General features: G+C 37.5%; 1 protein-coding gene across 15 annotated transcripts in view; it reads left to right on the top strand.

Moving 5' to 3' along the window:
- The window catches only part of LOC144957857 (uncharacterized), a 159,495-nt gene that overhangs the window by 80,028 nt on the left and 54,285 nt on the right, over nucleotides 1-25,182 (top strand). For 4 of the 15 annotated variants that reach the window (XM_078889340.1, XM_078889333.1, XM_078889337.1 and 1 more), the window contains 19 exons: nucleotides 1,830-1,999; nucleotides 3,012-3,381; nucleotides 4,187-4,339; nucleotides 5,109-5,286; nucleotides 5,780-6,022; nucleotides 7,813-7,972; nucleotides 8,620-8,948; nucleotides 10,261-10,410; nucleotides 11,602-11,756; nucleotides 12,186-12,421; nucleotides 13,676-13,955; nucleotides 14,390-14,560; nucleotides 15,180-15,334; nucleotides 18,679-18,831; nucleotides 19,708-19,938; nucleotides 21,086-21,911; nucleotides 22,737-22,829; nucleotides 23,790-24,026; nucleotides 25,017-25,172. In XM_078889340.1, coding sequence (XP_078745466.1) covers nucleotides 1,830-1,999; nucleotides 3,012-3,381; nucleotides 4,187-4,339; nucleotides 5,109-5,286; nucleotides 5,780-6,022; nucleotides 7,813-7,972; nucleotides 8,620-8,948; nucleotides 10,261-10,410; nucleotides 11,602-11,756; nucleotides 12,186-12,421; nucleotides 13,676-13,955; nucleotides 14,390-14,560; nucleotides 15,180-15,334; nucleotides 18,679-18,831; nucleotides 19,708-19,938; nucleotides 21,086-21,911; nucleotides 22,737-22,829; nucleotides 23,790-24,026; nucleotides 25,017-25,172 — 4,446 coding nt within the window. Of the gene's footprint in view, nucleotides 1-1,829; nucleotides 2,000-3,011; nucleotides 3,382-4,186; nucleotides 4,340-5,102; nucleotides 5,287-5,779; nucleotides 6,023-7,812; nucleotides 7,973-8,619; nucleotides 8,949-10,260; nucleotides 10,411-11,601; nucleotides 11,757-12,185; nucleotides 12,422-13,675; nucleotides 13,956-14,389; nucleotides 14,561-15,179; nucleotides 15,335-18,678; nucleotides 18,832-19,707; nucleotides 19,939-21,085; nucleotides 21,912-22,736; nucleotides 22,830-23,789; nucleotides 24,027-25,016; nucleotides 25,173-25,182 lie in introns of all 15 variants that reach the window. The other 11 variants (XM_078889339.1, XM_078889332.1, XM_078889336.1 and 8 more) reach the window with 4 other exon arrangements.

Below are 25,182 nucleotides of genomic sequence, written 5' to 3'. Positions count from 1 at the left end.
TCTCTCTATCTTTTTCTCTCTCTCTCTCTTTCTTTCTTTTAAACTTCAGTTTACTCTTCTATTTCTAATTTTTTTTCCTTTCCCTTTTTTCCCAGCATGTTTTCTTTCTATCATGTCATCTGTCTTTATTCTTTCTTTCTTTTTTTTTTCTGAATGTTATCTCTCTTTCCTTGTTGATACTTTTCTCTCCTTCTTTTTCTTTTTTTTTTTTTTTTTCTTTTTCTTTTTTTTTTGGAAAGAATTTCTATCATGGGTTTTCCTTACTGTTGATTTGCTTTAGATAAATATTTTAAAAATAGAAAAGATATCATATTTTTATTTTCTTAACTCACTCAACCCTGTCACCGACTATATCCGTAGTATACCCAGGGTTACTTTTACCCCATGCCTATTTATTACATTTTTATGAGACAAATTATAGGCGTAGTAGTAGTAGTATCAAAGCTAATGTTTTTAGTTTTTGCATGTTAGTGGTAGTTGAATAAAACTATCCTACATGCTCATTTTTAATACATTTTTTCCAATTTTGAAAAGTAGCAAAAATCTCTAGGATTGAGTGAGTTAACAGGAGAGTAAAATGGTCACATTTCTTAGCAATGACTATGAAAAATGTTTTTTTCTCTTTTGTCTGAAATCAAAGCCCTATCTCCACTGAGTAAAAATGTTTTTGAATTTTGAAAATCCATTCATAAATAAACAAGTTATGCAGTTTCAAAGGTGTCATTTATTTGGATGATCCGCAAAGAGGAAAAAAACGCGAAAATATGGGACGCTTTTTCGGCATTTTTTTCGACCTTTGGTTGTATCTTGCGTAATAAGTGGATTAAAAGATTGAAATTTGGCAATTTTATGACAAATTTGATAGAGAATATGATGAAAACATTAGAAGAGTTCTAACTTATATATAAACACACACACACACACACACACACACACACAGAGAGAGAGAGAGAGAGATTGCGTACGTAAACAAAAGAAATATAGAAGGAAAAGAGAAATTGGACAAAGGGACAAAGGTTACTGATAGAACGTGACTTGGAACACAGTAATTAAACCCATGCTGAGATTGTAGATCATATTGCAATCGAAAACTTTTAACATTATAATTTCTTAAATTCTTGTAAATTAAACAGTCAAATTATCAGCTGTTTATTGAACCCAAACGCAATGGCAGACGATAAACACCCCTCTGCCAGTGAGACAGCGCAGACATTTTGACTAGTAATGAATTTTAAAACGAGGTCAACCAATCAGAAAGCGCTTTGCCACGACTCGCTCAGCCACTGTTTGGTGCCAAATCGTTTTGAACTTGTGATTCGGGCTGTAGGGGGGGCAAAATGGCTTTGTCTTTTACAAATGAAGAACAAATTAGGATAGTGTTTTGAAAAATACGGGAAAAGTACTCGTCATATTCATATGAAATTTTACAACCTAAAAGAAGAAATGTTCATGTATTACCTTGTCAGCGACAAAACCTACACGCCCGTTAGTTTTAGAAATATTTTACTCCAAAGAGTAAAAATCTATTTTTAACGGTCTTCTGGTAATCGTACGAGTTTTGTCGCTTGACATAATCTAAAATGACCTATTTTCTAACTGTGTGCCAACTTTCAGTCATATTCATCGATAAACAGCGTCGTAATTAATTTTTTAAAATAGCATATACCAAACGGCTTCGTCCCATATTTTGTCGCGAATTTGGGCACTTCGTGAGCGAAAAAGAGGCCCAAAGATTTGTGCGGGAGAGTCATTGCTACATTTCTATTCCTACTCACTCTACAAAAATCAAAAAGTCATTTTTATTTGCTTAAAAAAAACAAAAACAACAGGTATGGAAGGCTTCCCACCAAGACCACCTTTCCGAGGGCCCGCACCGCCTGGAAGTTACATGAGGCAGCCACACCCAGGCATGATGCCCCCAGGGGCTCGTGCTCAGTTTTTCCCCGGCGGTCCCATGCAACGACCCCCACATGGGGAACCCTTCAGTCCTATGTCTCAGGTGAGTGCTGTGGGTTTTTTTATTTTTTAATTTTTTTAAAACGTTTTTATTCTTCTTTTCTTTCTGAAACTACCTGAGATCAGTAAAAAGTGAAATGATGCATTAATGATTTTATGGTTGTTGATAAATAAGTGATGCATTAATGATTTTATGGTTGTTGATAAATAAGTGATGTATTAATGATTTTATGGTTGTTGATAAATAAGTGATGTATTAATGATTTTATGGTTTTTGATAAATAAGTGATGTATTAATGATTTTATGGTTGTTGATAAATAAGTGATGTATTAATGATTTTATGGTTTTTGATAAATAAGTGATGTATTCATGATTTTATGGTTTTTGTTATTGACTGATGAAGGATTTTGAGTTCCTGACCTCCCATAGTGGGTAGGGAGATTCTTACTGTGTCTTCGATCCCTCTCTATCTGTTTTCCAACATGCTTTCTGTCTTTGTTTTGGGATGAGATTACTTGGTTTTGTCCTGGTCGTGGCCGGATACACTGACTGGGAGGGAAACATTTAAATGTATTGTGAGAGTTTTGGGAGATGATATTTTTTTGTCTTGTAAATCATCTCTCTGTTGTGCATTGTATTATGTTTTGTTTACTTACTATATATGATTTGTAAATATTTGAGTGTGTTCCTCTTAGTTGGGACCTGTACTTGTGTCTGGATGAGACTTTTAGGTGATCTCAAACTAAGTACACTGATAGTGTGCTCTTGGAATCTACATCTGTTTCCTATTTGAACCAGTTCCCCTTTGTATTACCTGTTCTTGGGTGCTTTAATTGTAATTCTAGAACTTTTTACTTTCCCATTTTCTTCCTTTTTACTGGCGCTTATATTACCTTAATGTGTTGCATGCGCCGTAAAACCCTTAAAAACAAAAAACAAACAAACTGGTCGAGATAACTATAGAATATTGTCAGGCTATTTGTTACTCTGACATTTTCAGGGATGCTGGCTCCATACATAACTACTACCATTTATTTATTACACTCTTTTACAGGAAGGAATGATGGGTTCAGACCAGAGAGGCCAGTTTATGCCTCCCATGATGGGAGGAGAAAGACTAGGAGGGGGTGGGCCAGCTGGTGGTGTTGTTGGTCCAATGAGTGGATCCCACCCCACAACCCCTACGTCACACAGCGGTGGTGCTATGCCCCCAGCAATGCCACCGTTCGTTCCCCAACAGGCTGTGGAAGGTGGAAATGATCCCATGTCTGTTACAGCAGCAGCAGTGGCTGCAGGAACCCAACCTCAGCCACATCCACAACAGAGTCAACCACCTCAGCTTCCTCCACATCCGAATCAGCATCCGCAACAAATGTCCGAAGGGCAGAAGGTGGAAGATGGTGGGAAACCTGGCACAGAGGAAGGTGAGTTCGATTAAATAAAAGTAGTGCTTTAGAGTCATGAGGCTCGTGGAGTCGGGAGTTTAATCCCAGTTTCTATGGCAATTTCTTGATACCCTTTGGATAGGACACTAGTCTATGGCAAAGTACTTTCCACCAGATCTAACAGACCCAGCTACACATTCATTGCTCGATGGACAGTAAAAGGGTCAGGAAAATAAATGCTGACTTCACTTGAGATCCTTGTGAAGTGAGTACTTACCAACTGGGCTATTGGGACCTCCCTAAGATTTGGATAGATAACACAATATTGGAAAATGCCAAGTGTAGAGACTTGCCTTTATACAGAGATTAAATTTTCTTGGAAATTAAAAAAAGATAAATTGAGCTTTTATATAGCGTGGTATCCACTAAATGTGCTCAAAGCGCTTTACAAGGGTCCCTGGCCAACAGCAACATTTAACATTTAGAACGGGACATGACGCCTATTAGGCAATATTACAATTTTTTTTTTTTGAAAGAGACAATGCTATTAACGGCCAGGTACTCATTTTACACCTGAGTATGGTGAGAGAATGTGAATAAAGAGCATTTTCCAAGGACTCAACTAAGTGCCGATCGAAGCTCGAACCCAGAACCTTCCGATCCGAAAGCAAGTATCATACCACAAGACTATATAGCTGCACAAGACCAACTTGAACCACACTACAGATACTAAACCAAAATTGATCAGATCTATTTTTATTTTATTATTTAATCATTTCCACAACTATTCTTTTAGCTGTGAACACCATAATATTTTTTGTTGATTTTTGAAAATCGTTTACAGGTTCAAAAGAAACAGACGGAGAGGCCGGTAAAGAAGGCCAGGCCACTGCCGGAACGGAGGGAATTCTGCCAGGAATGGAAGAGAAACCAAAACCGTCTGTGTCTTCAGAAGATGATAAAAATGAAGACGAGGACCTGTTGAGTACTTTCTTGGGTAAGCCTGTCGTCCCTCTATCTACCTTTCAGATTGGAGAAAAAGTAGTTCTTCAGAGCCATGGAGGTCCATGGAGCTGGAATTTATCCCAGTTTCTAATGCGTGAAATGGCATGAAACAGACAATAGCAAATGCTTGCTACCCTTTGGATAGGATGCTAGTCTAAGCAAAGTATTTTTTTTTTGCCAGAGCTAACAGACCCAGCTACCCAATCATGCTGGGTGAACAGAGGGGTCAAGAAAAAATCTCATCACTCACCTCAGTTACTCTGAGTGTGAAGCGAGTGCTTTACCAACTGAGCGGATAGCTCAGACAGTAGAGCCATGCTCTCCCCGGCCAGGCAGAGTTGTCATACCAGTAAGATCGCGGCTTCTAGTTCCTATTGCCGCCACAAAGTTTTTATTCTCTGTTGTCTTCTGGCACTTTCCTATTCACTTCATTTCATGTCATTGTTTTTTGGGGTTTTTTTGGTGTTTGTTTTTCTTTTCTTTTAATTTTTTAAGTGTTCAAATTTGTAAAGTAGAAATAATCGCTTTAAAAAAAAGTAATAAAACACTGAATTGGTCAATTTGAAAGTTGATCCTATGGTGAAAGGCAAGGGCAAAACTGTATTTTTTTTGGTCTGTCTAACAGTTAAAGTTGATCATTTGTCAATGCCCTCCTGATCACTAGATCAGCTTTCATATTTCAGTCGTAGTTCCATTAAGAACAAGCGCTTGCATGCTTTTCAAATTGACAGATTCAATTACTCCATTCTCGGCAGGTGCAGATGGTACATTTGACATACTCAAGTATGCTGACCCAGATCTTGACCTTGACCTTGATGACAAGATGTTTGAAAACCTTGACCTGATGGAGGACGAGAAGGGGGCGGGGCAGGCCGGTGATACTGCAGCAGCAGCTGGTGGTGGAAGCAAGAAGGAAGAAAAGGGAAAAATACAAGAAGGGTGAGTTCATTTCAAGCTTTCCAACGTGACGAATTAGGGAGCAGGCACTGGTGTGAGATAAAGATTTGATAAAGTGTGTATGAAACAGTGCCAGACAAAACAAAGAAAATACAAGAAAAAAAAAAAAACAAACAAAAAATTAACCTACCTTGACTGCCAGTGAAAGTTTTTATTCTCTAATGTCTTGACATTTTCCTTTTTGGTCCGTAACTTCAGTTTTGAAGATTCCACAGACCACAGTATTTTTCTTTCATTGGAGATTCCACTGTCTCATTGTTGATGGTATGAATGAGTACAAGTGCGCGTCCACTGTTGGAGTCACTCACTCTCGCTTAGTCCCATGACCAGTTTATTGTTAGGAGTCTCTGGCCTTTTCTAGAAGGCTTATTAAGGTCTAGACCTGTCCACTCTTTGATGTTGTCCTGTTGAGTGGGGAACTACTTTCATTTTTCTTACTGTTTTTTGTTTTGTTTGTATTTTTTTTTTCATTTAGGAAAGAGGAAGAAATCAAGCAAGAGATGAAAGAAGAGACGGGAGGCATCAGCAAAACTTCATCCGATTTCCAAGCTCAGTTTTTGGAATTCCAACAAAGACAGCAGCAACAGCTGGAGGCAAAGAAAGAAAATGCAAGAGACGGAGTGACGGAAGATGGAAAGACAGTGGAGGAGAAGAAGGAGAAATCCGACTTGGGACATATTAAGAATCTTTTACAGAACTCTGACATGGTTCCTGGCAGGTAGGAAATAATTTTGAGTTGATAACTTTAATGGTTAAAAACTTGAAAATGTGAGCAATATCCACTAAAAATGCTCAACGCTTTTTAAACATATAGCTCAATATTCTCTAAACATGCTCAAAGTGTTTTACAAGGGGGTCCCTGACCAACAGTAAACGTATAGGACGAGACATGACTGTTAGGCAATATTACAAAAAAATTTTCAGACAGAGACAACACTGTTAACGGCCAGGTACTCATTTTACACTTGAGTATGGTGCGAGAATGCGAGTAAAGAGTCTTTTCCAAGGATTCAACTATGCGCCGCTCTGAGCGAACTCAAACATAGGACCTTCTTCATTTGAAGGCGAGTGTCGTACAAGAAGACCACATTGAAAAAGAAAAGAAAGACTTGTCAAAACTTTCCTCTACACGAATCAAATCAGATTGAAACCTGCTGCTGTCTTGTGGTATGACACTCGCTTTCGGATTGGAAGGTCCTGGGTTTGAGCATTCTCTCACCGTACTCAGGTGTAAAATGAATACCTGGCCATTAACAGCATTGTCTCTGTCGAAAAAAAATTATATCGCCTAACAGGCGTCATATGTTACGTGTTGCTGTTGGTCAGGGACCCTTTGTAAAGCACTTTGAGCACATTCAGTGGATTTTGCGCTATATAAAAATCTTAAAAGCTCACTCATAAGATTTTTTAAATATTCATTTAAAAATTTATATATATAGATAGTATGCGCTTGGCTAAGGAGCTCACAACATTGCCATCCGGAAGTATAACGAACCAACACACAAAAATCTGTGTAATCATGATCGTTTATTGTCAGGTTAATACAGTTTAGTGATAATTACTCATAAACGCGGATGGCAAAAAAAAATAACAAAGACCTGAGTGATGTCAACTTCGAACTATCTATATTTTGTCCCTAAAAAAATGATGAATGTGACTGGTAAGAGATCTAAAGCTTTTAGTACGTGGATCCTTGACAATTCTTATCTAGCTGTACTACTGCCCATTGAATAAAAAAACAACACAAATTTAAAATTTTGGCCAGAAAACTCGTCCTACAAATATCTCGTCAAATACTCTTAAACCTTCTTTCTTGATGACGTCTGTGAAGTCCCAAGTTTGAGAGTTTTTGCAACAATGAGGGTCGTTTTAATCTCTCGATATTTGAAGGGCAGGATTTATGACCAAAATTTGAAATGCGTTTTTTAAAAATCAGATTATAGCAGTGTAGTTGGTTATAAGGGTGCAGCATGGCTCAATGATATAGCCTTTACTTTGTACCTGAAAGGTACTGAGTTCGATCACCCACTGCGGCGCTGCACTGCGGCTGACGCCTGGGTTATTGCAGTTTTCCCTTGAAATAGACCCTTGAGACAATTTCCCCTATGGGATGAATAAAGGGATTTTTATTTAAATTATAATTTGTAGATTTATATTATTATTATTATTATTATTATTATTATTATTATATTATTATTATTATTATTATTATTATTATTATTATTATTATTATTATTATTATTATTATTATATTATATTATTATTATTATTATTATTATTATTATTATTATTATTATTATTATTATTATTATTATTATTATTATTATTATTAATTAATAATATAATAATAATATATTATTATTATTATTATTATTATTATTATTATTATTATTATTATTATTATTATTATTATTATTATTATTATTATTATTATTATTATTATTTAAATAAGAAAACAGAAGAAGGAATGAAAGTAAAGAGGTTTCCCTTTTTTGTTTGCCTTCCCAGATTGCCTGGTACAGAGGACAACAAACCCCCAGGGGAGGCAATGCCAGGCATGGGCCCAGGCATGACTCCCAGGACTCCTTTCCCATCGTCCATGCAGATGTCCCCCTCTCAGGGACCCTCCTCTCAACCTGGAGGCTCCTCCGGGATTGGATCTCCTAAGGTAATTCAAGTGTAAATGTTGCTGCTCGAGGCTCAAAGAAATAAATAATAACGTGAAGTTGAATGTAAGCTTCAATTTAATTACAAAAATAGATCAAATGAACGTTTCGGGTTTCCCCTTTATCAACGAAACGGGATGATTGAAACACCACATCTGTGGTGGGAAACCCGAAACGTTCATTTGATCGGTTTTTGTAATTAAATTGAAGCTTACATTCAACTTCACGTTATTATTTATTTAAGGTAATTCAATAATGGAATATAGTGTCAGTGCATGACAGAATCAGTCGGAAGGTGAAAATTTTGGATTTGGATTTTATTTTTATTTTTTTTCATTTTCGGAAAGAATATGCTCATAAGAGCATTTTAATCTTTATTTAAAGTAAATCGGGTGATTTTTCATGAAGTTATCCTAATGGGAAAGGTATCCAGCAACTTTTCTCAAATTTCATACTTTTTCAACTTGACTAGCTGTGAAAAAATATTACAGCGAAATTAAGCTTTGATATTGTAATCCAAAAAAAATACTGCTATTTTGGGTCATCATGGTAGGTAGAGTACGTTAGGTTTTAGCTCTTTGAAAACTTAGCAGCCATCCTTTGGGTTTTTGTCTCAAGTGTTTGAATCTTTCTTTCTCTGTCCAAACAGATATCCCAGTCACCATGCAGTGGTATAGCATCGCCTCGCACGCCTGGCATGCATTCTCCTTTCAACGCCCTCCTGGCCGGACGTCACTCCGCTTCCCCCCACAGTCAGCCGGTCACACCAGGCGGTGGGCCACAGATGTCTCCATTTTCAGGGTCCTCTTCGGTGTCGGTCCCTTTCAGCCCACCCGCCACCACTTCTGCTGGAATGGTGGGGCCACCAGGCCAGCAGCAACAACCGTCTCCCTACGGCGGGCCACCTGGCCCTCCTGGTACAGGATCAGCCCCTCATTCTCCGTTCCCTACCTCATCACAGCAACCACCCTTCTCAAAGTAAGACATAGCGTATACATACTTGCCAAATGTAGAAAACGGTAAGGGCTGCCTGAAGCCGGTGATCGTAAAATACTAACGAAAGAGTGAAAATGGAAAGGCTTCGTATGGGAACAAAACAGACAATGGACGTTTCGGGTACAAACCCTTCGTCAGCACAACAATACACAAATAAACGTGGAAAACAAATAAAGTATAATGAAAAATAACTTGTATCGTCTGTACTCAATGGTGGTTGCAGTATGAATGAAATGTTAGCGTGGCACTTAGTATACATACTTGCCGAAACTTACACATTTTCCCTAATTTTACTAATTTTCGACACATTTCATGGCCAATTACGAAAATACAAAATTTTATGGAAACTTACGAATTTTCAGTAATACTTAAATAATTATAATAATAATAATAATAATAATAATAATAATAATAATAATAATAATAATAATAATAATAATAATAATAATAATAATAATAATGATAATAGTAATGATAATGATAACAGTAATAAAAGTCATAATGATAAAAAGAACAACTACTACTACTACTACTACCACTACTACTTCCACTACCACCACTACTACTACTACTATCATAATAATAATAATAATAATAATAATAATAATAATAATTATAAAATTATAATGATGATGATGATAATAATAACAATAATAAAGCATTTCTACAGTGCATAAACATGACGATGTAATGTTTGAAGTGATCATCAATGTCAAATTGTGGTTGTTCGTATAAGAGTTCAGATTTGACTCATTTCCTTGTCAAATTACTAATAATTGACATAAAAATGACTAAATTTGAAGTTTTCAATTTGTCAGGTCTGTGTAGATTTATATTGTTCTATAGATAATGCGATATATTTTAACTCTCTATATACATGGAAAATCAAACAAATTTGATTGATTTTCCATGAGGGTGAACTCGAGAGAGTTAAATGAATTGTGCTTAATTTAATGGCCAACTGTCAAGGGAAAATCACGCTATGCAAAAGCTCAAGGGTTTTTTTTTGAGGCTGTAATTTTTTAAAGTAAAAATAAAATTTACAGACAAAATCCATTTTTTAAGATTTTAAAATATTGATATTTTTGTGTGTTGGTCCGTTGTACTTCCGAATGGCAATGTTATGAGCTTCCTAGCCAAGCGCTTACAATCTATAGCGACTGCAATATTTATCTCCTAAAATTTGCAAATTTTTTTATTTTCAACTTGGCAGGTCTGCCTTAACACATACCATCAATAATAAGGGAGTCAATTATGTGTTTAATGTCATGCCCTAATTCTCTCCCCTGTCCAGCCTTCCATCTCCTCACATGATGACAGCAGGTGTATACACCCCATCCAGTATCAGCCCCAGGGGCCCATTCCCCCCTCACAGCCCCCAACCCCAATATCTCCAGGCTATGGGCCACCCAGGAGGCCCGAGACCTCCGCACTTTGGAATGAGGTAAGAGTTAAAGCTGCTGAGCTGTTTGTGCTCTTTTGATGATTATATACAATTTTTTAAAAAGTGAGCTTTAAAGAAATAAAAATTGAGCTTTTATATAGCCCAATGTTCACTAAACGTGCTCAAAGGGTCCCTGACAAACAGCAACACATATTATAAAGAACAAAACATGGCGCCTGTTAGAAGATATTACAATTTTTTCAGACAGAGACAGCGCTGTTAAAGGCCAGGTACTCATTTTATACCTGATTCAGGTGAGAGAATGTGGGTAAAGAGCCTTCTCCAAGGATTCAACTATGTGCTGAGCAAGGCTCGAACCCAGGACCTTCCGATCTGAAAGCGAGTGTCATACCACAAGACCACATAGCCATACTTTGTAAAGAGCCTTCTCCAAGGATTCAACTATGTGCTGAGCAAGGCTCGAACCCAGGACCTTCCGATCTGAAAGCGAGTGTCATACCACAAGACCACATAGCCATACTTTTTATCTGACCTCCATCTCCTCACATGATGACAGCTGGTGGTTACACCCCCTCCAGTATCAGCCACAGGGGCCCATTCCCCCCTCACAGACCCAGCCAGGCTATGGGCCACCCAGGAGGCTGGAGACGTCCGCACTTTGGAATGAGGTGTTTGTGCTCTTTTGATGATTAGTAAACATTTTTTAATGATATTGATATCGGGAATTATAACGACATGAGAGCCGAAAGACAACGTCTTGCAGTGCTCTCCTTGAGGTCAATAAGTTACTGATTCTGGGTTTTTGTTTTTAATTAAACTTTTTATATAGCACAATATCCACTAAACATGCTCAAAGCACTTTACAAAGGGTCCCTGACCAACAGCAACACCTAACATTTAGAACGAGACATGACGCCTGTTAGGCGATGTTCCATTTTTTTTCCGACAAAGACAACGCTGTTAATGGCCAGGTACCTAAGTACAGTGAGAGAATGTGATTAAAGAGCTTTATCCAAGGACTCAACTATGCACTGAGCGAGGCTCGAACCCAGGACTTTCTGATCCGAAAGCAAGGTTCATACCACAAGACCACATAGCCGCACCTTTTATCTGACCTGTATTTTTAATAGAGACAAAGAGGGAAGGTGTTATCATCTTGATGTATGGCTTGAGGTCCTAAGATATGAAACTTGGATCTGGATTGAAAATACACTGTATTTTATTCATCAGGGCTGCAGATGGAATGAGTGGACGATTTCCCCGGCCCATGGAAGGGCCCATTGAAGGTATGGAGGGCATGGCAGGCCCCAAGATGGCCCCTGTGCCCATGGCGACAGGAGCTGACGGAAGAGCACACCCTATCTTTCAACAAATGCAAGCAAGAGGTAATGTTGTTTTTACAGTATTTTTATACGACTTATTTTTGGTGAGCTATTTTATTTTCTTGTCTAAATTCTGGCAAAGTTTAATATTAATCTGTTGGTTAATTGATTTGTTGTTTTGTTTACACATTAATTTCTAAATTAATAAATGATTTATAATTGTCTATCATCATCATCGTAGTCGCCGTCTTTGTTGTCATCATCATCATCATCATCATCATCATCATCATCATCATCATCATCATCATCATATTATTATTATTATTATTATTATTATTATTATTATTATTATTATTATTATTATTATTATTATTATTATTATTATTATTATTATTATTATTATTATTATTAATATTAGTCAGAAAGACAGTACTACTGTGATAGCGTGATGTAAGTCCATTTTCCAACCTTTTTCTTCTCTCATCGCACCAGGTATGCGAGTGCCTCCCCCGGGTAATCATCCCATGGGTCAACCACAGGCACGTCCACCAGGCTTTCAGGCCCAGCAACAACTCCCTGGTCACCCTGGAGCCATCAGAGGTGTGGGCCCACCGAGACCACCTTCCTTCACTGGTGCAGCAGGACCACCAACCCCTGGAGGTCCTCAGCCAGCGGGGGTTGGAGGTCCTAGGGAACAACACACTCTCTTGGATGAGCTGCTGGAGCAGGTATGGTGATTTTATGAAGTTATGGTCAGATAAGCCATAATCAGTCAGAAGGTGAAAAATTTGGATTTGGATTCTGTCTTTTTTTTCCAATTTCTGAAAGAATATGCTCCCCTGAGCATTTTAATCTTTATTTGAAGTAAATCGGGTGATTTTTCATGAAGTTATGGTCAGATGTATGGGAAAGGTGTCCAGCAACTTTTCTCAAATTTCACACTTTTTTCAACTTGACTAGCTTTAAAAAATTAAGTGAAATTATGCTTTGATATTTTCCGAAGATGTACAAAAAGGGTTGATTTAATCATTTATGACAAGAACTCATTCTTGATAAAAATTGACCTAACTAATCTTGGCAATATCTCAGTTCAAACCTTTTCACCATCCCACTGATTATGTCATTCACTGGAACATATATGATTATTTGATTCTTATCTGACATCTCAGAAAAATATGGATGAAGTGAATATTAAGTTTCTAGAAGTCATAACTGTAAAATGTAGTCTCAAGAAAAATACATATATAACAGTTTCGAAAAAGAAGAAATAACCAATTTAAAAACGTTTTGGGCTCAAAACCCTTCTTCAGCCAATAACAAAAGCAGTTAAAATGTTCATACATGGAAGAATGTTTTTGGTTTTGGTTTGTTCCCACTCTTCTGTGACTGAAAAAAAAGCTTTTCAGTTTGCAACTTTCCTGTTTCCTTTTGTTGTCAAGTTCAGTAAATAAAAAAAAATAAAAAAAAAAAAACAAACAAAAAAAAAACAAACAAACTTGAGCATGTATGTAGCTCAATATTAACTAAATGTACTCAAAGCCCCTGTACAATGACAAACACTTAATATGCAGGACGAAACATGACGCCTGTTAGGCAATATTACAAGAGAATGTGAGGAAAGAGCCTTTTCCAAGGACTCCACCATGCCTCACTCAGAGAGGAGACTCGAACCACAGGCCTTCCAGTCCAAAGGCCACTGTATACCCATGGACCACATAGAAGCACAAAATATAATCCGCTTTAATCAATCTTGAATTGAAACATTTTTGGTGTTTTTATTTTAATTTTCACTTTTATCGAATATTATGCTGTGCTTATAGGTATTTTACTCACAACATCTGACAGCTGGATATAACATACTAACACACAAAACTATGTGTAACCTTGAAGGTTTATAGTCTGATTGATATCATTTAGTGAGAATTGGCTGGCTATAAACAAGAACAAAGAGCTAAGTGACGTCAATTTCGTGCTTTTTATAGGAAAAAGAAGAACAGAAGCGTCAAGCTGAACAACAAGGGATAATGCACCGACGTGACAGCATAGGGGAACAAGTGATGCAGGCTGGGGCACCTCCGACCCTTTCTCCATCAGTAGGGCCCCCTCCCCACCCTCAAGGGGTGATGGGACCTGCAGGGCCTCGCATGGACCACCCTGGAATGCGCATGGTGGGCCCCGACGGTGGTCCAATGCCCCCTCATGCCATGTGGGCCAGTCAGGGTGGAGATGGACATGGAGGTCACCCTGGACAATTCCCGCAAGGTGAGATAAGGGTGTTTTTTATTTGGTCCGGGTTTTTTTTGTTGTCCTTTTTATTTTTTTAAGTCTTCCCCTAAAAAATTTTAAGTCTTTTTTTTTCTTCCGTATTTATTTTTTTGTTTTGTCTTTTTTTTTTTTGCCGGGGGGAGGGGGGAAGGGGGGGGGGAGAGATGTCTTTTAAAATAAGATTTTACCAGATAATCGCTGGAAAAAATTTGAGAACGTTGTTACATCTGTTTCCTATTTGAACCAATTCCCCTTTGTTTCACATTTCTTTTCTTCTGTGCTTTAATTATAATTCTGGAAATTTTTACTATCCCATTTTCTTCCTTTTTACTGGCACTGATATGACCTTAATGTGTTGCAAGTGCCGTAAAACCCTTAAACGCAATTTGAGCACAATAACAAGGGTTAACTATCAGTCTTCTTTATGGCAGGTCTCCCTCATCGCATGATGCACCCTGGTATGGGCCAAAGGCCGCCAATGCAGTTCCCTGGCCCAACTGGGCCGGAAGGTGTTGGTCAAGTATCTGGTGGTCCACCAGGGGCCCAGCAACCAGGTGGGCCAGTGACGTTGGCACCCCCGCCACCTGTCAAACCCCCCTCAGGTAACATCATACATCATTCATGTCATTTCATATCATATTCCTATCGTAGCATATATCTAATCATATCGTGTATCAAATCATATCATATATCATTTCATATCATATCATATCATGTCATATCATATCATATCATATCATATCATATCATATTTCATATATAATATTATATCATATCATATCATATCATATGGCTTAGAGGAGTAAATTTGTTCAATACCTTTTGATAAGAACAAATAATAAAAATGATCAAAAACAGTCACCAATTATTGTATTAAAATAACTATGATCAGGCAAAATTAATTAAACATTCAGTCTTTGTTATTTTCAGTTTTCAGCCTGAGAATGATCACAGAAAAGAATAAAACTCTGAAATATATGACTTTGATTTACTAGTGTATTGTTCCTCCTCCTCCTCCTCCTCATCCTCCTCCCCCACTCCTCCTCCTCCACTCCCCCACTCCTCCTCCTCCACTCCCCCACTCCTCCTCCTCCACTCCCCCACTCCTCCTCCTCCCCCACTCCCCCACTCCTCCTCCTCCCCCACTCCCCCACTCCTCCTCCTCACCACAAGCTACCTCCTCCATTGTTTTACTTAATCATGTTTTATTGATGTCCACAGGTGAAATGGGCCCCGAGTTTGAACGGCAAGCGGCCATGTATGAGGAGTGGCTCAGTAAACAGGCCATGTACTTGGATGCCCAGGTCAAGACGTTCGAGACCCAGGTCAACAAACTGAAGAGAGCCAAGAAGACCATTCAAGCCAGACAAAGACAGGTCATTGTTGATCAAAATTCATTTTGGTTGTTCTTGTTGTCCGTGTTATATGAGGCTTTGCTAAAGAGTCGTTTTTGTGGTGTTCACCACAATCATACATACTGCCTTAATATTTATTTTGAAAAAACTAAGGAAAAGATTCGTCTTCATCAGTTCCTATCATTTAAATAATGTAAAAATAAATCGGAAACTGGCAATTCTAGCTCCAACAGAATAGCAGAAATAGTTTCTCGAAGGTCAAAAAAAGTTTGGACAGATCATCAACTTTGTCCCCACCTTTTCGACACTTTAAAAAGCTGTAAATACTATAATGTTGATGCCAGATTGTCAGTTTTGTTTGGGTTTTTTTGGGTTTTTTTTTCAATATTTAGCCGATTGAACCTGATGAAAGCAAATTTTTTTTTGTCTTAAGTTTTTCCAAATAACAATGACATTTTGGCATGGCTTCATATTTGATTTCAGTTTTCATTAGTTATATTATGTCTGTATTTAATTATTATGCATTTTGATCTGTTGTTTTAGTTAAAAGATATCCCCCCCCCCCCTGCCCTTTCTTCTGCCTTTTCTTTTTAACTTTCCTCACTCAAAAATCAATCAAATCAAAACGAAGGCGTCCATTTAATTTGGCCTCACCACACTCGCGTTTATCTTCAATGCACAGCGTTGAGACTTAATGGCAAGACAGAGAAGACTCGACTGACTTGAGCTGATTAACTCTTTTAGCAGAATCTGTTCTACTGGCCAATGGCCGCACAGTGCGGCCAGTCTTGAAAGACAAAAATAATAATGTAATCCAATCCAACTTTCTACAAAAGTACTATCAATTGAACCAATGATATCATTTCTTTCATCAGAACAATCAATTGACCCTAGGGGGGGGGGGTATTTTAATTGAGATTTTGCGCCGAATTTGAATGTCGCTTTTTTCTTAGCTTGTCATTCTCATGCTGCCTCAATCAGGTGTCAGCCATTTTGTTTGTGACAGAAATGCGACTATAACCTCAGTGTTCAAAGAGTTAATTCAACCAAGCTGTTGATATACTGTAGATGTGTATTTGAGAGGAGAGGAAATGGGAGGGGGATGGGTTGTGATATTCATTGTTTGTTTATGACACTATTTCTTTCAGGATTTCTGTTATTGCCAGGTAGATTTTAGATTATCCGTTATTTCAGGTGATGGAAGTGCCGGGATAGGAATCAACTGCTTGTTTCATGTTTAAGCTTTTTTCTTTGTTTTTCTTTTTACTTTTTAACTTGGGCCCTGCATTTGTTTATCATGACATGATTGAGCTGTTTTTCATTCATTCAATTTTTGTTTTGTTTTGTTTTTTTCTTTCACTGTCTCTCAGGTCCATTGGCAGGTTAATTTCTTTACATTTATTTATGATTTTGTTGTTGTTTTGTTATTTTTAACATTACACACTCTCTCACTCTCTCTGTCTCTGTCCCTCTCTCTCTCTCTCTCTCTCTCTCTCTCTCTCTCTCTCTCTCTCTCTCTCTCTCTCTCTCCTCTCCCTCTCCTTCTCCAACCCCCCCCCCCCCCCCTCTCTCTCTCTCTCTCTCTCTCTTTCTCTGATTTATTCTTTTAAAACTTTTGACAGAATTACAGAAGAAGCTTTCACATTTTAAATACCATTTCTTCCTATCAAATCCAATTGTTTGCCTGTTGAAATTGTCTGGTTCTGGTTTTTGATCCGTTTGTTTGTTTTGGGTTTTAAAAAATAATATTGTTCTACATTTGCTTAATTTTTGATTTTGCAGTCTATATTTGTTTGACAAATTCTTTTTCAAAACTTTTCTTTTGCATTTACGCCATGTCAGATTTTGTATGGCCTTTTCCTTTTCCTGCTTGACTTGACTTTTGGTTCTATTTTTGAAAATTACAACATAAAGTTGACTAATATTGTTACAGTGAATGAAATAATCAGTCGGATGGAGAAAAGATTTGAACTGAGATATTGCCAAATTTAGTTAGAAGGTCAATTTTTATCAAAAATGAGTTCTTGTCATAAATATCAAAGCTTAATTTCACTTCCAAATATTTTTTACAGCTGGTCAAGTTGTAAAAGTATGATATTTGAGAAAAGTTGCTGGATACTTTTCCCATACATCTGACAATGACTTCATGAAAATTGCCCGATTTATTTCAAATAAAGATTAAAATGCTCTGGGGAGCATATTCTTTCAGAAAATGCAAAAAAAATGCAAATCCTAAATTTTCACCTTTCTACTGATTATGTCATGCACTGACACATATTGTATGTGTAAAGTAAAAGAAGGTAGTCATTCTGAGCCATAAGCAAGGTTGCCAATTTTCCGTATATTTATGGAATTCAATATGTTATAAACCTTCAGTATATTTTCCAATCACCTGTTAAACTATAAAAAGGAAGTACGTAATGTCTTTTTACTGGAGTTCAGCGCTTGGCCAGGGGTCGGTCAATGGGTTTGTGTAAAAGTTCAGTCAATTTTTGCCTTCTGAATTGGCAACCCTGCATTGGGCCCATGGAGCCGGAGTCTATCTTTGTTTCTATAGCATGAAACATACAATAGTCATTTTTTTGCTACCCTTTGGATTGGATGCTTATCTATCGCAAAATACTTTCCACCAGATCTAACAGTCCCAGCTACCCAATCACTGCTAAGCAGACAGAGGGGTCAGAAAAAAATCTTGGATTTCACCCAGGATTGATCTTGGTCCTTTAGCATGTGAAGAGAGTGCCCTAACCAGCTATTGGCACCCCCATTGTATTTGTGATTTGATAAGATTTCCTGAGTATGTGTAAATGATGGATTGAAAGAGATTTTAAGTTTCACCATTGTGCATAGTAAACGTGCTGTGTGATTTTGATTGTCGTCTCACCATAGCAATGGACAGGGTGGCTTAGGTCAAAAGACCTTCGAATACCTTTGATGAAAAAAAAAAAACCAAAGCAAAATAAATAGATATCTGTTGCAAGATTCCCTGATATGATCATAACACTATATGGATAGTGAGTGGTACAGAGCAATTAAAAATATTAAACTTTAACACCTCATTCATCAAAAACCTATCTCAAGCTATGGAGCTCTCTTTGTCTTACCTTTTCTTTGGTGCTTTCAACTTCAGTTCTACGACTTTTCTCCTATAAACTTCCTTTTTACTAGCACTGAAATGGGACCTAAAAGTGTTGCAAGTGCTGTAAAACCCTTAAAAACTAACAGCAGTTCCCCGTGAATTTCGTTATTGTTGCCAAAATGAATGACCTTAGAAAAACCTTTAAAAAAAAAAAAAAAAAAATAAAAAAAAGAGGATAAAATTAAAATGTCAGATTATGATAAAATGTTTGTCTCGTCACAACCAGGCCAAGAAAAATGGTCAGGAACTGAATCCTGTAGACACGGCAGAGCTGGAAAGGATCACCACGGAACAGTCTGGTCTGCAGAAACAGTTGGAGGCCCAGAGAAAATTGCTGAGGCAACACCAGCATCAGATGCAAGACTATAGATCCAAACAGGTGCTGTGATCTTTGTTGTCATTTACAAAACCTTTGAACATAAGTTAAAAATAATAATAATAATAATAATAATAATAATAATAATAATAATAATAATAATAATAATAATAATAATAATAATAATAATAATAATGATAATAATAATAATAATAATGATAATAATAATAATAATAATAATGATAATAATAATGATAATAATAATAATAATAATAATAATAATAATAATAATAATAATAATCATAATCATAATAATAATCATAATAATAATCATAATAATAATGATAATAATAATAATATAAAGTGATAATGATGATGATGATAATGTACACATATATTACACAACTTATTCCCTAGAATACTTTGATGTATGTAAAAATTATGGAAATTATACACCATATACTTTGCATGAAGCCAAACTCCTGAAGTCGATTTTGAATGTTGTTCCCAACATCCTCTTTTTCTTCTTTATTTTTTCAAAAGGATTTCTTCATGCCTTGGTTTATAGAAGAAAATAAAAACTTGAGCATTTCATTGGCGCTAAACGTTCTCAAAAGTACTTTACACGAGGTCCAAAGCCAACAGCAACACTTAAAATGTTGGACGAGACTTGATACGCCTATTTCCGACAAAGACAACGCTGTTAATGGACAGGTACTCATTTTACACCTGATTATGGTGAGAGAATGTGAGCCTTTTTAAAGGACTCAATTATGCATTGCTCAGAGCAGGACTGGAACCCTGGACCTTCTGGTCCGAGGGTGAATGTCAAATCACAAGACCTCATAGCCGCACATAGAAGTTTTTCAAATGGAGTTTTTAAAAAGAGTTTATCGAACAGTACTATAACTATGACATTTATTTTCTGGTCTAAATCAGCAGGAACAGTTTGGCCGAATGTGGAATGCAGAACAACAACAGCAGCCGCCAGTCCCTGTGGTGTGTGGACCCATGCCGATGCCCACGCCTCGGGCTCCAGGGATTCAGGGCTCAGTTCGACTCAGCCCCACGGCCAGACAAGAGTATGAGGCCTACATGCAAAACAGGATTCGAATGGCTAACCAGCAACAGCAGCAGAACAGGATGCGACCCCCCACCACCATTCTTGGGGTAGGTGGATAGTTTTTTTTATTTTTTATTTAGAGCATTTAATGGGGCCGCATGGCTCAGCAGTACAGGCTTTGTTTCGTAAATGAAAGGTACTGAGTTCGAATATCCACTGCGCTGTTTAGCCTTGAGCAAGTCACCTCAGTCACCTCACCCTACCTCCGTTTGCGACGCTGCACTGTGGCTGGTGCCTGGGTTATTCCAGTCTTGGAATAGACCCTAAAGACAAATTTCCTTCTTTTTCTTCTTCTTCGTCTTGTGGAAACCTCCAATATTGTCGAGGATCACTCCACAGTTTGTAGTGTTTTACATTGTAAACTTGCTAAAACTCTGCACATAATACTAATTTAAAAAAAAAAATAATAATAAAATAAAAAAAAAAAAAAATAACAAAAAAAACCACATAGATTAAAAAGTCACGTTGAGAACTCTAGCAATCGCGTGAAGGCATGTTGGCAACTGTTTTCAGCCACTTCAGCTGGGAGGCTATTCCATAGTCGGGCAGTGGAAGGGAAAAACGAATACATGTGGGCGTCTGTTTTTGATGTTGGGATGGTTACTCTTGCTGTGTGTCCCCTCGTATTTCTTGTGCCGATATCTTTGATGTCGTTTGGAAGTTTAAGGCACGAATTTTTGTAGTAGATCTTGTGGAACAATTTAAGTTTATCTATCTTTCTTCTCTTTTCCAGAGGTTCAAGGCCAATCCGTAATGGGATGAATAAAGGGAAATTTAAAAAAAAATTTTTTTGGTAATTTTATAGTGCAATATTTACCAAACATGCTCAAAGCGCTTTACAAGGGGTCCCTATCCACGAGCAATAGTAAACATGTAGGATATACAGGATGTCCTTTTAAATGATATTACTTTTTTTTTCCGACCAAGACAATGCTGTTGAAGACCAAGTACTCATTTTACACCTGAGTATGGTGAGAGAATGTGAGTAAAGAGCCTTTTCCAAGGATTCAACTGCAGTCGAGGCAGGCAGGGTTTTTTTGGGGGGGATTTTTTTTTTCTTGTATTTTTCTTTCCTACTTTGTCTGGCATTGTTTCATACTTAATTTTTCAGATGTTTATCTTACACCAGTGCCTGCTCCCTAACTTATTAGTTTTATATCATCTGATTAATGACTCTTCTCTTTGTTCTCCCAGGACAACAATCCATTCAGTGAGGCTTTCCAACAAAGAGAGAATATGCAGAGGGCTCAGTTACCTCCAGGAGTTCTCCCACCCCCACCTCCACCAGGGGGAGCTGCAGTTGGACAAGGGGGGCCAACCCCAGGACAACCTGGCCCCCCTGCCATGCAGTCAGGAGTCCCCGGTGCAGGAGGGGTACCTGCCGCGAGTAGTGTACCCGGGGGTCCACAGGGCGCACTACCAGGCTCGGGGCCTCCCCCGATTCGAATGCCTCTTGGTCTCCCCCACCCAGGTGTTGGTGGAATGCCCAATTCTGGACCAGTTTCTACAGATCCAAGTACAACAGCTACAGCCACGTCTGCTACCATTCCTACAACTGCCACATCTAATCCATCACCCCAGACAACCACTACAGCCACCACTCCAACCTCCGTTGCCACAGCTGTGGTTGGTGGTGGAATTCCAGGGGTTCCTGGAACGACCAGTAGTGTAACAGTCACTTCCACCACCCTGGCATCCGATTCGCCTGTGATGAGCACTGGTGGCACTCCCATGCTTCACCATGGACCACCAACACCTTCGACTGCTGCTACTGCCTCTGCTTCAGCTAGTAGAAATACTGCTGGAACACCCTTAGGCCCTCAAGGTCCGTTGCTTCCATCTGGACCACCATCTGGTCCACCACCACCACAACAACAGCAGCAACAACAAAAACCACATTTACCATCTGGTGGGCCAGGAGGACCACCTCCACCACCACCACCACCTCAGCAACAGCCTGGTGGACCACCTGGTGGTCTCCAACAACCACCCCCTACTCTTGGTCCAATGGGACCGCGAGGTAAATAATCTTATTTCCATTATTGTATTCATATGATCATTATTTTTTTGTCATTTACCGTTTTACTCACGTTAGTTTTTTCATCTGCTTTTCTATTCCACCCAGGAGAGTAGTTAGAAAAGATTTTAAAATTCTAAAAAGGTTTTTATTCCACCTCTCTCATTGGAAAACCTTACCATTTCTTAGTAAATACGTCATCGTTGAATAATGCTTTGAATGTGTTGAATAAAAATTTTATTCAACGGTTGCAGAATATTTTCACACATTTTATTGGTGTGAATTTAGGTGTAAAAGACAGCTGATTGGTAATTATAAATCATCTTTTGGTGTGCATGAATACAAATTCAACGTTTTTAGTTTTTGGGTCAAATTGTCATTCAAGCAGAAGGAGAAAGGTACAAATTATGGTGAATAGAAGTACTAATTCCATACCATTTGGTTATAAAATATCTAATAATCTTACTTGTAGGGGGGGAATAAACGTATTCTTTCATTTCTTTGTATATATTAAACCCATTATATTTTTATTGTGCATATAACACACACTCGCAAGCTCGTTGTGTTACAATAATTGTGGGCACAATAAAACCCTTAACCAGTTAGCGCAGCACTTTGGATAAACGTGTATAAAAAAATATGGCCAGAAAACTCGTCCTACTTCAAATTTTGAATATTCCTCATCATTACCATCACCATTTCCACCACACCACCACCACCACCTATTCTCTCCAGTTCATACATAATTACATACACATCATATGGCAACAGTTAAATAGTAAAAATTCCTCTTTCTTTCCATTCTTTTCTCATTCTATTCCTTGCTAGGTCCAGAGAATCGAGAAGGAATCCATTCCATGCAATTCTTCCAAGAACGGAACATTCCATTTGAGGCCGGCGGAGGACCAAGATTTCCTCATCGTAAATTTTAAACACAACTAATAATATCAAATAAATAGATAGAGAAGAAAAAAAGAGAATTCCATGTTAACTATGCCAATTGTTTTGGGTTTTTTTCTTTTCAAATTTTTAAATGACTTGGTAGACCTTCAGAGCCATTTGGCCCATAGAGCCAGAGTTTATCCCGGTTTCTATAGCGTGAAACAGACAATAGCAATTGCTTGCTACCCTTTGGATAGGACGCTAGTCTATCACAAAAGTACTTTCCACCATATCTAACAGATCGAGCTACCCAATAACTGCTAGATGGACAGGGGGGGGGGGGGGGGGGGGGGTCAGAAAAAAATCTCGACTGAACCCGGGATTGATCTAGGTCCCTTTGCGTGTGAAGCGAGTGTTCTACCAACGGGACCCCTTTAAGGACTTAAGCATTTTTATTATTATTATTATTATTATTATTATTATATTATTATTATTATTATTATTATATTATTATTATTATTATTATATTATATTATTATTATTATTATTATTATTATTATTATTATTATTATTATTATATTATTATTATTATTATTATTATTATTATTATTATTATTAGATTATTATTATTATTATTATTAGATTATTATTATTATTATTATTATTATTATTATTATTATTATTATTATTATTATTATTATTATTATTATTATTATTATTATTATTATTATTATTATTATTATTATTATTATTATTATTATTATTATTTATTATTATTATTATTATTATTATTATTATAATATTTTTTTTCCCTTTTAAAAAAAAGATTTATTTTTTTAAAAGGGGTATTTATTGAAAATGTATTGGGAGTTTTTTTCCTTACTACTGGCGCTGATATGACCTTAATGTGTTGCAAGCGCCGTAAAACCCTTTAATAAAAACAAAAACAAACATTTGTAGTTGGTTTGTATTTCTGTATTGTTTTCTTTCTCTTTTCAGCTCACTTCCAGCAAGAGAGACCAGGGGCACCCACCAATCCTGGAGCCACCCAGGCAGGTGCTCCACCCCCACCCCCTCCACCACCACCACCACCTCGTCTCCCATCTTATCCTGGAGCAGCAGGGGGTGGCATGTTTCCTGCAGGGGTTGCACCGGGCGCCATGGCGGACCAGCAGCAGGGACATGCGGGTCCTCCAGGGCCTCCCTATCAACCCGGAATGGGCCCTTTCCAACAAGGTCTGTGGAACTGATACTGGAATATAAGTAGTAATCGTAGTGGTTGTTGTATAGTTGTAGTAATAGCAATAGTAGTAACGTTAGTAGTAGTAATAGTAGTAGAAGTAGTGGTCGTAGAGTAGTTGTAGTAGTAGTAGTTCTAGAACTTTTTTTAACTATCCCATTTTCTTCCTTTTTTACTGGCACTGATATGACCTTAATGTGTTGCAAGTGCTGTAAAACCTTAAAAAACATAAAAACAAAACAAACTTTAACAGGATTCCATTGCAAAATATATGTTGTGTTTTGTTTTTGTTGTTATTGTTTTTTTTAGACATTATATATGACACATATAATTGCATTTGAGAATAGGAAATGACAAACAGAATGATGGGTGATCAAAGGGCCAAATACTTTTCTGCTGTCTGTCTGCATTTGAAGCAGTAATTTATTCATGTTTTTATTGTTTTTGTTATTGGCTGAAGAAGGGTTTTGAGTCCAAAACGTTACATGTTTTTGTTTTTCCTTCTTTTCCTGTTATATATATTTTTTCGTTCATTACTTTTGACAGTCCACAGCTTCTAACAGCTTAGTATTGACCTTGATAAACTCTGACATTGTTATTTTGTTGCTAGAGGGCTCTGAGGGAGTCAGCCGACTGTCCCCACCTTTATCAGGGAATGCCAGAGACAACTACCACATAATCCTACACTGTCCTGTGATGAAGTTGGCAGAAGGTGTTGAGGCTGTCCTCAACTACGGTGACGAATTTAAAGACTGGCTGGAGACTTCCAGCGTGGAGATGTAGCCATACACTACTACTACATTATTTTGCTTATTTTCCCCCTCTTATTGCTCTGCTCTTTTTTATTGTATAGCCAAGCATTGTCCTAGTCAATTTCTATTCTCAAAATGTCATTTTGATTTTTTTTTCTCTACAGAATAGTCAGATATTTTTGTGCACCAAATTAATTTTAGTTCTTACGTTTGTCTCGTCCTTCAAACCATCAGCCCCTTCTCTCCCACCTCCTGATGTGCCTGGCAGTCAGACCCCTGCTAAAGAGAAAAAGAAAAGAAAGAAGAAGAAGAAGGGTGACGATTTGGAAGGAGCACAATCTCAACCCTTACCTCCGTCATTACCCAACCAGTCTATGTTAGGTATGTTTGGTAAGAGAAT

This window comes from Berghia stephanieae, chromosome 12 (genome assembly GCF_034508935.2).
Source record: "Berghia stephanieae isolate SIO BIC M18660-M18661 chromosome 12, UCSD_Bste_1.3, whole genome shotgun sequence".
Taxonomy (NCBI): domain Eukaryota; kingdom Metazoa; phylum Mollusca; class Gastropoda; order Nudibranchia; family Aeolidiidae; genus Berghia; species Berghia stephanieae.
The sequence above is the reverse complement of the archived record's forward strand: the minus strand, read 5'-3'. Positions and strand labels throughout refer to the sequence as shown.